The 16,180-nt window shown below is 37.7% G+C and overlaps 1 protein-coding gene across 2 annotated transcripts in view; it reads left to right on the top strand.

The window, feature by feature from the left end:
• Positions 1-6,243: 6,243 nt before the first annotated feature.
• The window catches only part of LOC127654216 (serine/threonine-protein kinase tousled-like 1-B), a 45,405-nt gene continuing 35,468 nt past the window's right edge, over positions 6,244-16,180 (top strand). For both annotated transcript variants that reach the window (XM_052141310.1, XM_052141308.1), the window contains exon 1: positions 6,244-6,555. In XM_052141310.1, coding sequence (XP_051997270.1) covers positions 6,420-6,555 — 136 coding nt within the window. In that variant the 5' untranslated portion in view covers positions 6,244-6,419. The remainder of the gene's footprint in view (positions 6,556-16,180) is intronic.

Here is a 16,180-nt window from a genome sequence, read left to right as displayed (position 1 = left end):
CCAAAACAAATCAGGCTTATTATGTTGAATTCTCTCAAACATACCCATTCTTAACTCATGATATAAAGGACAAAAAAACAAAAAATGCCATTCATCCTCAACAACCATTAAATCACACAAAACACATAATCTATCCTCTTCTGGGACACCTTTATAGTGCCCCACCTCAATCTGCAAGGGCAACACCCCAGCTCTAAGCTGGGCACACAACGACCTCTGTAATCTAGTTAACCAGCATTTGACATAAGGCTCTGTGGCGTATTCATTTTTAAAGTGAACATAACTTCTCAATTTGGGCTTATTTAACACCTGCCATTGCCATTGCTCTTTGTAAGAATTAAACAAAAACTGCCTGACCTGAGATATATCACATTGTAAAGTATTTTTAAATATATACTGTGCTTTTACTGATGAGAGTATTCCAAGGACCTCCATTGACCAAGGATAATTGTGAGCTTTATCTCAATCAAAAACTTTCCGAGTAAGTCTATCTTCAGGTAATCTTATAAAACGATTCCATAATCTTATTAACTCCACCTTTTGTTTCACCATACAAGGCTCCCAGCCCATATCTCCCTCTAGCGCAGCTCTAGTAGTGAACCTGTGCACTCCAAGGAAACACCTAATGGCCCTGCTCTGCAATCTAGTACATTCAGGAGCATCTTCGAAGCCCCAGACCCCAGCTGCATAAAACAAAATAGATCCCACCATACTGTCAAACAGCTGGGTAAATGTTGCATAACCTATTTCTGGGCAAAGCTTCATCCTATTAATAATAACGGCTCCCGGGGCCCTCCCTGCAGACTCAGACAAAACCCTTCTCCCTTCTGAGAATGTCATATTTTCATGAAAAAGAAAACCAAGATATTTATAAGTTCTGGAATACATAAGCTGTGTTTGTCCAAAAAGGAACTCAAATTCACTGCGTAACACAGCTTGGAAGTTACAAGGCCGAATGAGAGCAGACAAAGTGTCGAAGCTAAAAAGTGGACTATCTGCTCAGCAAAATACGTTTGTACGGCAAACCCAGTTGAACCAGTCATCCATTCGAGCTAGCTTTCATGTAGCTAAACTGATTGCAACCTGCGGTAGGCCATTCAGTGATGGTGAGTTCGTAAAGAAATGTATGAATGCTGTTGCGGAGGAGGTGTGCCCCGATAAGAAAGACGTCTTAAATGCGGTGAGTCTGTCCGCAAGTACAATCACCAGACGAATTGAAGAAATGGGGTATAATATGCCCAGCTGAAGGAAAAAGTGAAAGAATTATATTTTTTTGCATTAGCGCTGGATGAAAGTAATGACGTGCAGGACACGGCACAGCTGCTCATTTTTCTTCGCGGAGTTAGCTCAAACTTTGAAGTGTCCGAGGAGCTGGCAGCCCTAAAAAGTCTCAAAGGTACTACGACAGGGGAAGATATTTTTGGTAAAGTGTGCCAAACGATAGAAGAGTTGGATCTAGACTGGTCTAAGCTGGCCAGCATCCAGTGACGTGCGGTGATGTCTTAAAGAGGCTAGGCACTGAGTTATGAAAGCCAGATTACCTGATTTATTGTTTAAGCTAATAATACGTAATAACAGTAAACGTTACGCACAAGTGCGGCATATCAAGAAATGTACAAATCAGGATGTATATCGCGTACACTCACTCACTCTCTCACACGCACATGCAAGCGCGTAAACAGTGAACTTTACGCACAAGCGCAGCATATCAAGAAATGTACAAATCAGGATGTATATCGTGTACTCTCTCTCTCTCTCTCTCACACACACACGCACACACACACAAGCGCGTAAACAGTGAACGTTACGCATTTATCAGATCCTTCAAATCCTCACGGTTTTCCTTTACCTTTTCATTGTGGTAGGTTATATTCAGCTTCCTTTGCTCGTCAAGTGCAAGGTTGATCCGAGATTTTCCAAAGATTTTCAGTGTAATTTGACACTGGATGTGAGCTGACGACTTTTCATGCTTGGTTAAAGCTGCTGGCAGGTTGTTCAAATCACAATATCCTGCTGAAGTCCAAACAGTCTGACTGGTTGAAAAAAGCAGGCAGGGATAGCAGTACAGCCGCTGATTGTTTGAACAGCCACATAGCCAATCTTTTCTTACATACCAATCAGTTTGAAATGATCGGATAATTTGTGGGCCCTTTTGCTGTGCTAGTCCATCTAAGGCTGGCGTAGACCTCCCTCTTGCAATTAACTCATATTTGGTTATACAATTTCTTAATTCCGTGATTACGGCCGGTGTTCTGTCATTTTGAATTTGGCGGGAATTAGGCATGTACGCTAGCTGTGGTGTAATGACGTTAGCTACGCAAATGTCCAGGAATATCTCGATTTTAATTGGTCCATGTCTGATACGTAACGGAGATGATTACGGGCGTAACATATTTACGTCAAAAGGCACAGCAGATTTGTGCTTTTTGCCGTACATGTAAAAGAATACAGGATCGAAGTGCGCATGCGCAACATGGGTTTTCCGCTTGTCGTCTGCAATGAATGGACCGTAAAAGCGCTGCTTATTCTACCATATGTTTTTAGTTGATTATGCGTAACTGCTACATTTGTCATCATAACGTCTAAACAATTGGAATAACACACATATTGCATATATAAATCACAAGAATAAAAAGTAAAAATACAAATACAAGTTTATTATTTAATAAACATTTTATTTTTGAATTTTGGCAGGGTAGGCAGTGCCTAGTTTGCCTACCCAGACCGCACGTCAGTGCCAGCATCACGACTGACGGAGCTCCTAGTATGGTTGGCGCGTCAAGGGGACATAGTTCACACTGATTAGCCTAATACGCATGAGTAAGTAAATAATTTGATTTCAATAGCAATGAATATGAAAAAATGTCATTACGATAGTAATAATGCTCTTTTAATAGGCTATATATCACTTGATATGTATGGTGCATAAATAATAAATTAATCTAGCATTAGGAGGCATAATACTGTAAATCCATTTAAAATCATAATAAAATCTCCACAATAAATCACTCCGGTCCTTGCCATTTTCTGTTAGACTACGGCCCTCCATTATAGAAAGGAAAAATGATGTGGCCCTCATAGAAAAAAGTTTGGGGACCCCTGCTCTAGATTGAATAGGCTTGGTCTTTAAGACACACCCACCTGCTGGCGATTCCAATCGGAAGATGGAGTTTATTCAGTGTGGGGAATAAACATGTGGAAGATTGGGGCCTAACCAGTGTTATGGTTGCCAGACAGATTTTGAGGGGATGGAAGTCAGCTGGAGTGCCCCCATTTCAGGAGTGGTGCTTAGAGATGGTGAGGGTGGAGGCTTTAGAAGAAGGGTCATATAGTAGACTGGGGAATTTGGATTTGTTTGTTGGGAAATGGGGTAGACACTTAGCGTTCTTGGAGTGTTCTCAGGGTGGAATAGTGGAGAGAGAGAAGGGTAGTTATTAATGTGTGTTATTTTTATATATTTTGTGTCATTTGTTATGTTTTTGTTTTCTTTTGTATGTGCTATTGTATGATCTAGTGGGTGTTCAATTTTGATTCTATGTATTTAAGTTTTTCTTTTCTGTATTTGAATAAAAATGTTAATTATAAAAAAAACATGGACTTGAAGGAGTTATTGCACTCAAACTAATCAAAATAATTTGGTTTCAGGTGCGTAAATTCAAAAAGAGTGAGTCAAAAATCGAAACTTGCTAACCGCACACTGAATTGCAAAACAGACTGAAAAGAGTCTAGCAAAAAGATATAACTTCATTCAATTTGCATTCTAAATAAAACGTGCAAAGTGAGTTAAAAGCCAGACCAACAAAGGGAGCAGACATTTCAGCACATTGCTTTATTCAATGCTCATGTTGTAAAAGATGTTCATCCATTTTAACAAGTCTTAATTGAAAATTGCAACCAACTGGGCCTAATGAGTTAACAAGGATAGAACCTAAATAAACAAACAAAAAAAAGGATTTTAAAAGTTTTAAGTATGCAATTTTAATAAAGTTATATATTTTTGCTAGACATTTTTAAGTCTGTTTTGCAATTCAGTGTGCGGATATCATGATTTTTTAATAAAATTTAGCACCTACAGTTTGAGTTTTGGGTGCATTTTTGTCACTTTTGTGGTATTTTTGCCTTGAGCCTCCCTTAATTTCTGACCCTGAACATAACTTAATAGAGACAAAAAGGTGGAAGGAAAAGTGATTGACTGAATGCAAATAACACTAATTAGCAATGGTGCATGTGGCATGGCTTAATCTCAAGTTTATTTAGAGGGATCATTTCAATAAGTGAACTGTATTTAAATGTTTTATTAAAAGAGGTTTAGCTACAAATTGCATCTGCATAGAAACAGCACTAGACAATCAGTCAATGTATCATTTTGATTTCTCTCTATATATTTTGATTGTGGAGGTGAAAATATAAATTAAGTACGAGTCTCTGGTACATGGAAATTTTAGACTTAAAAACTGAGATTTTTTTTTTGAACACCTTCATATTTTGGAAGAGGAACCTAGACATTTCCATTCAGATGGCAAGAAGCAGTTCCTTTGTGGTTTGTATGATTCAGCCGTAAAAAAATATCTACCATGAAAAAGACTTATTTTCATGGTTTTATAAAAAAATCTTATTTTTACTGGAAAAGATTTGTTGAACCTGTGTTCTTCAGTTGAGATTAGCTGAAAGGAAGGATAACTGTTTGTTGTGAAATATGTGTCTGGAGCCGTGCAGAGGGTAAAGCTCAGCTCTGAATCAGCAACAAAAAGATAAACTAAGAGATGAAGATGTCACACACACACACACACATGCAGACATACACACACACACATGCAGACATGCACACACACAGACACACACACACAAACATACACACTTGTATATCATATGGGGACTCTCCATAGACTTCCATGCATTTTATTGATTTTATGCAGATCTAACGATAATTTATATCCCCTAACCCTAACCCTAAACCTACCCCTAAACCTAACCCTCACAGAAACCTTTTTGCATTTTTACATTTTCAAAAACAATTGTGTATGATTTATAAGCTGTTTTCATCATGGGGACCGACTGATTGTCCCCACAACATGGGGACAGCAGGGGGTTTTACTATCCTTGTGGGGACATTTGGTCCCCACAACGTAGGGAATTCCTGGACACACACACACACACACACACACACACACACACACACACACACACACACACACACACACACAGATTCAGCCAAACTTAAAAATTCACACTTTATAGTCTTGTTACAGTGCATGCATTAAAGTACGTAAAAGTTGTTATCATGAACTACTTACTGCTTGTATTTTGTACTATCTTATTGTTATTGTTCTATATATAGACAAACTTTTAATTTATAAACTCATCAAAAATGTTTAATATTGATCATAATAATTGCACTTTTTATGATTCCGATATTGAATCAACAAATCAGTTTTTCTATTATTTATCCAGTAACAATTTTGGTCTGACATGCATAATTGACTTAGAATCTCAATAAATGTATAATTTTGGAATAATTTTAATTTTTTTGTGAATATTTTTATTTTTGGTATCTCTCAACAGGCATACAACAGGTTGTGCATACACAGCATATTTGTAAATACATATGATAAAAGAAATATAACAAAATTATAAAAATAATTATGGAACTGTTGTAAAAAATAAATAAATAAATAAATAAACAGTGCTGGAAAATTTGTTTAATGTAAGATTTTAATTCCCAAATTGTCTTCACAACTTTTTATTATTATTATTATTATTATTATTTATTTATTTTTGTTCTATGTCTGTATGTGTTTTGGGTTCCATGCTTATTTTTGTAATGCCTTGTTGTAATTGTGGTTCTGTAATAAATAAATAAAATAATTGAAAACTATGTAGCAGAAATCAGATTTTTTGTTTATTATATTAACCTCCCAAAACCCATAAAAATATGAACCGCTTAATAATAATAATAATAATAATAATAATAATAATAACATTGCAAGCTTGATGTCAACACATATATTGTTTTGGTTCAGTTTAATGCATGGTTCAATAATATATTTAATCCATATTAGAGTTACATTCTAAGAGCTGAAAACATTTTTGCACAAGTTTTGCACTGATGTGGATGTGTGTATCCGCTTTCTTTGTTGTCTCATGGCATTGATGGCATTTTGCGCTTGAACCTCGCGATAATGAAGTGTGTGTGCGTGTGTGTAGTGGATGCGTGACGCCAGTTGCAAAGGTTACATGCACACATACACATTCGGAGAGGGTGATGATCGGTGCGCGCGCAGTGCGGAGCTCAAAACATGAGTGATGTTGGATTGATCAGCAATGCCCTTGCATGGTGCATTAGATGCATACAGGTGTGATTTCATGTCGATCATGTGTGTGATGCCCTTGGATGTCTCCTCGCGGTGGAAAGTGTCTTCATGAGTGTCCAAAGTAACAGTAACAGCAGTGGAAGTTTGGACGGAGCGCCATCTTGCCCTCAGCTCGCGACTGGCTCTCCGACCCCGGGCGCAGTTTCTTTGCTCGATATCTCGGCTCCGCCGAGACAGAAAGAAGGTAAACCTGCCGCATGTGTAAATTTGAAGTTTGTACATGTGGAATGAGTCGGGATTGTGTTAGATTGAGGTGTGATTTGGAATAAATCTGGCATTTATTCGAGGCAGTCGCGTCGGAGGCCGCTGCCAATTGTGACTGTTTGTAATATCCCGCATCGAGAGCTCGAGTTTAGGTACTGTGTTTTACAGTTTGCAATGTACTCATTTTGCTTTTTGTATCGATTGCAAGGATAATTTGACTGGAGGATGCCCGCGGTCACATTTGATGTTTACTCAGTCACTGGTTGTCCCAAAAGCTAGCCAGATGTCTACCATGACTGTTTTTTGGGCATCTTACTCCCAAATGCTGTCTGTCTCTGTCTAGGTATGCAGGTCTCAAGTTTTGAGACAAAACACTTGGTAAGACGTAATGCACTGGCTTTTAAATGTTGCTTATGTAGTTAGATCTTTAAAATATGAGGTAACTTGAAACTTGACTTGTTGTTGATGTTTTGAGCGTTTATGTGTGAATTTATCACCCATGCAATGGCTCAAATTTGCTGGATAGGTAAGCAAGTCAATACATTTTAAGACTGTATTTGATAAACATTAGTTGTGGTTATATAGAAGAGATGGTGATGTTGTTTATTTAGCCATCATGTATGCAATGCAGTGGCTCAAAATTGGAGGTCACTACATTTTTAAAAACTATAACATTTTGTAACTAATGAAGTATTTTTATGATTTGAGTGTGTAATATTTATACGTTATTATGTAAACGTTATTATCTCTCATGCATGCGATGACTCAAAAGTTGTTTTATAGCAAGGTAGGTCACTCAATTTAAAACGACATTAAAGTTACTATTAAACATTAGTTGTTTTTTATGGATTGAGACTAAAAATTGCTTTATATTTGGCAGATCACTAAATTAAGAAAGCCTGTATCTGAGAAACATGAACTAGCCTATTTATTCATCATCACTCAGTATAGGTTGGCAAATCACACTTATGTGATAAGAGCGAGTTTTAAGAGTGTATTAATTTATCACTCATTCATACAATACACAAAAATGCTATACATTTGCTGGACAGATGCTTCAAGCAAAACATGTTGAAGTTTGTGATCGTAGTATTTGAAGTTGGGACTTATTTGCATCAGAGCAGGTTGACTTGTAACCCCCCTTTTAGAAACATTCATGATTATCTCTGTTTTAAAAGAGTTGATAAAATTGAGATGACATATCAATTCTAGATACTAAAATCTGGATGGCTTTGAACCCTTAGGCAAGAGACAACCTAATAAACACATGAAAACACACAGGTTAAAACATAAGTTAGTTGTGCTTTCCAGTCCAATGGCCTTCTTTGTTTTGCTGGATTATGATTTTTTTCACCTGTTTTCTGTGAAATAAATGTATGGGAGACTCAGGCAAGTGTTAATATGTGGTTACCACTACCATGGTGTAAATCTAAGTGCCGTGGTGTTACCATTAGTGATTGACCAATATGGGTTTTTAATGGCCAATATTTAGAGGGAGCAGGGTGGCTGAATGCCAATATAATGCTGGTGTACAGTGTATACTACAATTTATTGACAGCAAATAAAATGTACACTCAAAAGTTATGGATGAAATCAATAAATTAATTGTTTTAGGCCTACCAATATTTATTATTCCAAAATATTGGGAAATTCACTATAAAATATTTGAAAACAGTAAAATATGCATTATTCATTGACAAGGTGGAAAATTTTGGAACTAATCGTAGGCTAATTTTGAATGTGTGGTAGAACGTCCATACCTGTTAATCAGCCAAGCAGGGGACAGTTATCAGCATCACTCACGTGTCACTAATTGTAATCTTGATTTGTATTCAGTAGTTTGAGTTATTAGCAATTTAAATCTAAAGTCTATGGGTTTTTAAGAAAAAACGTGAAGGGCTGGGCGATAAGACATTATATATCGTGGCGACGATACAAAGTGTCAACCGATATAGATTTTGATATTTTGTGTATATCGTTATATGTAAATATCCTTGTGCGTATCTATCATTGTCCGTGCTTCATTTGAGACTGAAACCAGGCTTGAGCGGGGAATGAGTTGTGGCTGGTAAAATCTGCGTGCGCTGGTGTAGCGGCAGATTCACTAAAGGAATTATGGAGATTAGGCAATGGCGCAAACGGCCACAAACTCTTGGCTGATTCCTTACCATTCTGATTTCGGGCCGTTTGTGAGCACTCTAGAGTAGAGGATGCAGCAGTCCACCATGATCTGACACACTCTGCTGGGACAACGTCACTTGATCCAGACAGCCGAATCATCTCTTAACATGCCGAGGTTTGCTTGACTATGCACATCTGTACTTCTCCATCATGTAATGAATTATTGCTGATATGAGCAATAGAATAGTCAAGAAAATGAAGGGGAGCTTGTCGTAAAAACAGGAGCAACATCTGTGGTGTAGGTCCGCAAACTGTGTTGTGCAATGAAAATCACTTGTGGGAAAACAAACAATCAATCTGTTTTACCACCTTAAAACGAAGCATGCTAAAGAATATTATGAAAGCCAAAAGATGCGCTCTGCATTAAGCTTGAGACTGCTTTGGTGGCTTTTCATTTCTGTAAGACTGACTATAGTGTGAGCCAGTAGCAGTCAAGTGCAGGCTGTTAAGGAACATATCATTGGTTTCACCCGCTGAATGAATATGGCCCTTCACTGAAGTCTGAGTTGGTCATTTGAGTCTGAATGAGATAAGATGCCTCATTCTAAAGGAACTGAAAGTACTGGTACATTTGTTCGCAAACAAAATGCATGAACCAGTCATCATTAACAAAGATCTGCTGAACAACTAAATAAGTGGAGGAGACAAGTCGTTTGTTCAATTCGGTTATCTCGTTCAACAATGAAATGGGCTGGATGAATTATGAATAAAATAGATTGATAACTAATTATTACAATGGCTTACAGGCTTTATTGAATCTCATAATTATTTATGGGATGATATAAAGAATTTAGATATCGCAAACCAAAAAAATTACGAACCATATTGAGGCATAACTCGAAATTGCAAAATTTTAAACATTGATTTCTGTCCATGTGATCATAAATTAAATTGCCCATCAAACATCATAATCTCTGTCACTTGATTGTACCCCTACTGTGCTTTTTTTCTACATCGTTTACAGGGTTCACACAAGGTCCTTAAAGTGCCTGAATTTAGCTTTTAGAAATGTAAGTACTGGAATACCTGGAAAATTACCTTTTTGTTGAAAAGTGCTTGAGATTAAACAGACAATTTCTTCTGTGCAATATGTGTCCAAAGAAGAAATCCCTCACTCCACATTCATTGAATGTTTCTTTTAATATCCTCTGTTCTTTACATTCAGTTAAAAAAGAAAAGAAAATATGGATGCACTAAAAAAACGATGCTGTATCCGAATATCCATACTTATCTACTATATAGTATGCCAAAAACAGTATGCCAATGAATTAGTAGGCCTATGTGAAATCCTTTTAAGTTTATCCCATGTGCAAGTGCACATGGGGATAAAGATCTTACTTTTTGGAGAAATGTCCTCCAAGGGTGGAGGGTGCATGTAAACTTCTGACTTCAATTGTATCACACAATTTAATATAATAAATAACAAACAGAAAATTGCTAAAATAACTCTAGCACTATATTTCCTCAATTTCACACAAAACAAAAAAAATAATATTGTATATGAAATGGTAGATGGCAGTTTCTTGAGATATCTGATTAGTCATCAAATTTGAGTAATTTACTTGCACATGAAGAAATTATTAATATATTAGGAAGGAAATAATACACACAGTGGTCCATGTCCACATTAGCAATTGCATTTTCTCAAAAAATACTGAATCAGACCAGGTACAAACCAGGTATACAGTGCAAAGACATTTACATATAGCACATGTTAAGCACTTTTATCTTGCTACCCTGCTGCCTAATCCGTTAATGGCTTAACTGACATCCGTTATGAATGAAAGGAAACTGGTCCCCGAACAGTTTGAAAAGCACCTTATTTTCATCATGCCTCCGTATACAGCCTTGGGAGGCAGCATTTTCCTGGTTCTGGACGCAGCCATAAAGTTGCACTCACATGCTAGTACGGATCCAGCACGAGCAGCAGCAGTCTCCTGACAGTTTATGGCCTGAATCGCCTGCTTGGATTATCGCTGACGGTCTGTCATGATTTGTGAATGAGAGGAACTTTTGATCCTGATCCTGACATTTTTCATTCTGGCTTATAGAATATACGCTTCAGAGGAAGATATTAGATGAGCGCTTGACGGGAAGAAAACGCTGGATTTTCACGAGGTTCGTGAATTAAATTTTTTAATGAGATATCTGCATATGTATATATGATATTAGTTTTATTGATAATCATTAGACAAGACAGTTAAAAGTTAAAGGGAACTGTTAAGGAGACACTTTAACATTATGAGCTTAAACGTCTCTGAGATGAGGACCGATCAAATGAGACTGTGTTGGAGTCTATTGCAGACTATTATTGTAGCAACGATGGCACGTAACAACAAAACAAACCATGACTGGTCATTTACACCTGCTTCATGCAAGCAGGCGATTTTTCTGTGCCCTCAAGAAAAAGAATCAGTCAAACTGGAAAATGTATCGGCCGATGCCGTTAAAGTCAGAATATTGGCCGATTTTTCAGCCTCAGCGATATATCAGTCGACCACTACTAATTTAAACTTACTTGGCAAAAAGGCTTTTTTTTTTTTTTTTTTTTTTTTAAGTTCACCTAAAATGATGACTAAATGCAATTACTTTTTTTAATTTTTTATGAAACAGTTTTACCTAGGAGAACTCTGAGAAGTCAAAGAGCAGTGATGATGGGTTAAAACTAAACATGTGTAGTTTGGACGTGACTGTTTTTGTTATTAACAATTGCGTGTGGAGTAGGTACCAAGTTTACTATCATTACAAATTGATAACTTTGAAGTCCCTCTCTCAGAGATTGTGCAGAAGTATTCTTTTTAAAATATGATTTACAACACAAACTCCATAAAGACAGAGTGGCCATGCATGAATAATTTTTTACGAACTCTAATCAGATAACCTGACGCTAAAAGTGGAAGGGGCTCCAATGTACTCTTAAGTCCTCTTGGTGGCGTAGTGACTCAATCCGGGTGGTGGAGGACGAATGTCATTTGCATCCGCATCTGAGATTGACAATCTGCTCATCTTATTACGTGTCTTGTTGAGCGCATTACCGCGGAGACCTAGCATGTGTGGAGGCTTCACGCTATTCTCCGCGGCATCCATGCACAACTCACCACGCACCCGACAGAGAGTGAGAACCACACACTATGATGGTTAACCCAACGCGACTCTACCTACGCTAGTAACCGGGCCAATTGGTCGCTTGAAGCCTGACTGGAGTCATTCAGCATTCTCTGGATTCAAACTTGCAACTCCAGGTGTGGTAGTCGGCATCTTCACTTGCTGAGCTACTCAGTCCCCCAAAGATGTGCATTATTAGCATTACTTCTGTGGCTCGAACAGTACGTTAAATACCGGGACGTCAACCTCAACAAACTAATTTAAAAACAATGCTGCACGTAGTGTGAACACCGGCATTGTTCACCCAGGGTGCTTTAATTCATCCGGGAGATAAAGGTACAGCTTCTTCTGTAGTACAAATCAGGATCACTCATTTCCATTCTGAATGAATGGTGCAGGCCTCTATTAGGGAAATGTCTTTATTTTTCTACCTCCTTGGGTTACTTGCGGCAAACCAGACGTGGCCTAAGTTTTGTTACTCATTCCTAATGTTTTGATTTATGAGTGCTTTATCTGGGCAGCTGTGCTCCTCCTGCCCTGCTGACCTTCACAATTCTCCACACATCCACCATCTTGGGATCTTTTTGGCTTGGAGCTCTTTCTGGTATGTCTCCTGTCATGGCAGTGGTGTCTGATGCAACCAATGTGCCATTGTTTATGAGAACTGAACCTGGACTCTGTTTTGTCTAGTCACTGGCTTTGAAGACTAAATTATGCTTTAAGACCGGTTTTAGGCTATAATGGTGATTCATAATACTATTAGATGGTTGTCGTTATCTGCTGCAGATACAGTATTAGTTGCATCTGCAGGGCCATTTGGCCATTGCATGAGTGCTGTTGGATTCTGTCTTCTTGCCTTTGGTGTCAGGAAGAACATTTATGTCAATGTAAAAAAATTACCCTTTTTACTGTCTCAAAAGAATACAGTGTTCCTGTTCTTATTGTGCGGCATTCATCAGTGAAAGTTTTCTCAATAACATAAATGTTTGTCTGTGTTTTCTTTATATCAAAATTGATAAATGGTCATGAAAGTCGACTAGTCCGAAACCCAACTTGTCAATTAGTAAGGTCAACTAGTTTATCTTGATTTGTTTTCTTTTTGATATTTTCAGCAGCATTGCTTTATCAATTTGCTGTGCAATAGCTGATAGACAGTTTGCACATTAAAGCCCTCTTGGAATAATAAAAAAAAATGCATCCCCTTTGAAGCACCGCTGCTACATCCTGTATACACATTCAAAGTCACTTACGTGCTCAAACTGATGCCCCTGAGCAGGCCGCGGGGCTGGGAGTCGATTTGGACGGAGAGATGCGGGAAATGCGGCGTTAGATGTTGAACATGTCGGCAATGTGAAAAAAGGTTCTTGCTGACTTCGAGGATCCTGCTGTGATGTGTCGATCGATCACTTCCATGGAGGCAAAATTCACTGATATGGTTATAAGAGTGGGGGATAAAATGAGTATCTGGAGTAAACAGAGAGGTAATTATCTGCTAAACCGCTAGCAACCATGGTGAATAATGTCCGTATTGGCGAAAGTCCTGAGGGCGAAGAAGGACGGGATATGGTGAAATAACTGGATGGACTCTTTCCGAGTCTGCTCGACATAGCAAGCCATAAGCTGGAAATCGAGCGAGTGTACAGGGTTCCGGTTCGGTGATCCGCAGGAGACAGGCCCCGATCAATTCTGGCCAAATTTCTGAGATCATCCGATAAAAATCAAGTTACGCGAGGAGTAAAAGAAAGCTTTCTTGGAAGAACCACAGCATTTTCTTGTTCCCAGACTTTGCGCACTTGCGAGAGAAACGTGATCAATTCAAGGAATGCAAGAAACTTTTTTACATCAACGGAAGGTCGCTTTTGCACTGATATTCCTGGCCATATTGAGAATAGATGCTAAGGATGGCCATAAATCATTTACATGCCCACAGCAATCTATGTCCTTCATAAAGTCAATGGAGTGAGTTAGTCACCTTGTGGTACTAACGTTGCAGCCGAGTGGACTGGCTCACTGAACATGAGTATATTTTGTAGAATAATACACCTTTAGGACAGTTTTATGGATGAAGCTACACGTTCTGTTTATTCTGCCTATTGGCTGTATTTTGATTTATAGATTTATCTTTTGCTGTGTAATTCTTTCTCACAAACTTTGTATAGAAACACCGGACTTGAGCAATCCGACGGCAAATTTGTCACGGGGGTTCTCGTAGGCGTGCATGGACAGTTTGTGTTTGGCTGGATGGACACCAGTTTGCGATAGCTTCCAGGGTTAATGCGCACATTTTCTTTTTTCTGTTTGTTTGGGGAAAAAATTGTGCAAGGCTCCTAGAGCAACAGTGATGCGCCACAGGATGTGTACAAAATCTTGGTCTTACAGATATTTGGAGGCTTTGAACCCATCTATGATGGACTATACATTATTTTCATCAGTCCATAAGATTTATTCTGAAATGTAGAATAGTTGTTTGAAAGCATTTAATTTTTTGAATGTTTATTTATTTATGTTCTAATGGGAGATAGAGGTCGACCGATATAGGATTTTGCCGATAACGAAGTTGGGAAGACAAGCCGATAACCGATTAATGTAATTTTTTTCATATAAAATAAATATGAATATATGAACTGTATTAATAAATATTACAGTAAATAAAATATATACACCCAAACTGAACTGCTGGATGGTTGTGTTTGAGATGACTCCACATTAGTGTTGTCACAGTACCAAAATTTCATTAGTCTGTACCAATACCAGTGAAATTTTACGGTACTCTATACCGTTTTCGGTACCAAAGCAAAAACGGGTTACTAAACGACACTCTTTTATTAACAAAGTCTACAAAACATTAGCAGCAGAACTAAGAACAAAAATATGCCATTGAGCAACACTTTAATTTAAATATATTATTTTTTAATTATAACAAAACTGAACAATGTATGCTTAAAGTATTTTTGAACACTTATATAAGATTTGCTTCAACTTTTGCAACTTTTAATTTAAGTTTTTACCAAGTACAAAAAAAAAAGCCTTAACTCTTTCCCCGCCAAACACAGAATTTTCCGGGTTTTATGAAAAAACGCTTCCCCGCCAAACACTGAATTTTCCGGGTATCCGTGTTTAAGGTGGTATATGGTAAGGAAGACCCGCACGCATGTTTTGAAAGAGTACGCAACTCTTTGATCAAAGAAACAGACTGCGATCGTCTCAAATGTGAAGTGGAACACCATACTAATACTAAAGCACTTGTTTGATAAAAATGCCTTTTTCTCAGCTTTTTGTTCTAAATGTTGTTTTTGACAAAACCTACCTCTGTTCAAGTGGCAATAAAAAAAGAACAAATGAAGATAAAATAAAATCGTTTTTTTTTTTGCCTAAAAGCAGAGGCTCAGATCTTTATTTTGATATATAGCATCTTCATATATTCATGGAAGAAAATATTCTGCGGGCCATTGAAGTTTAGCGAAAATCGTCAAAAACCCTGGCGGTGGCTGGCAACTTTTTTTAAAAACGCTGGCGGGGAAAGAGTTAATAAACAAGCATACAATAGAATTAAAAAACAAAACAATTTCCAAACTAATGTGCAAAGTGCTCTCTTATTAATAAAGCTGCATATTGCCAATTTTCTTCATGATAAGAAATGCAGAGTGACTTATATTATGATTAAATAAGTCATGAGTATGTTCTAATTTAGCTGCATTTAGCGAGGGATGAGTTCCCCGAGGCAGAGTCTCTCTCAGCCGGGTGCAGTTTCAATCTGTCCCCCTTAGACCGGGACATTCGCACAACTCATAGAAGATGCACCGACCACATAGAGAAATGCCAGTTTCTGAGTTTATAGTTATGAACATTACCTGCTTCTGTATTATTTGAACTTTAATAAAGCAATTTTACTGCATTTAAGATGTAACGCCGGGATGTTTCCTTTAAAGAGCTCCGCCTCCACTTATTCCACAACGGTACATGCTTCTGAATGTACTTTTTTTATTTATTTTTTAATTCCCTTATACTTTGGGATCTACATAAAATAAACTGTGAAAGTTTAGAGTGCATCTGGACTGATCTGTGTAATTCTTCCTCCATAAGGCGTGAATTGCTGCTCTCACGCGATATCGTTACAGTTTAATGTGATTTCATTTTACGTTAAATGAGATCAAACGGCTATTCGACAACGAACATTTTTCTCATCAATTTTGTATTTTCGCCGATGTCGATAATGTCGACTAATCGTTTCAGACCTAATGCAAACGATAATATGCTTTTAAACTCGCCTGCTTTATTTGCTTGAATAAATCCGGGTATCTGTCTTTCATGTGCTTTAT

Source organism: Xyrauchen texanus, chromosome 13 (genome assembly GCF_025860055.1).
Source record: "Xyrauchen texanus isolate HMW12.3.18 chromosome 13, RBS_HiC_50CHRs, whole genome shotgun sequence".
Classification (NCBI taxonomy): Eukaryota; Metazoa; Chordata; class Actinopteri; order Cypriniformes; family Catostomidae; genus Xyrauchen; species Xyrauchen texanus.
Note: the sequence above shows the minus strand (reverse complement) of the source record. Positions and strands in the feature narration are given on the sequence as shown.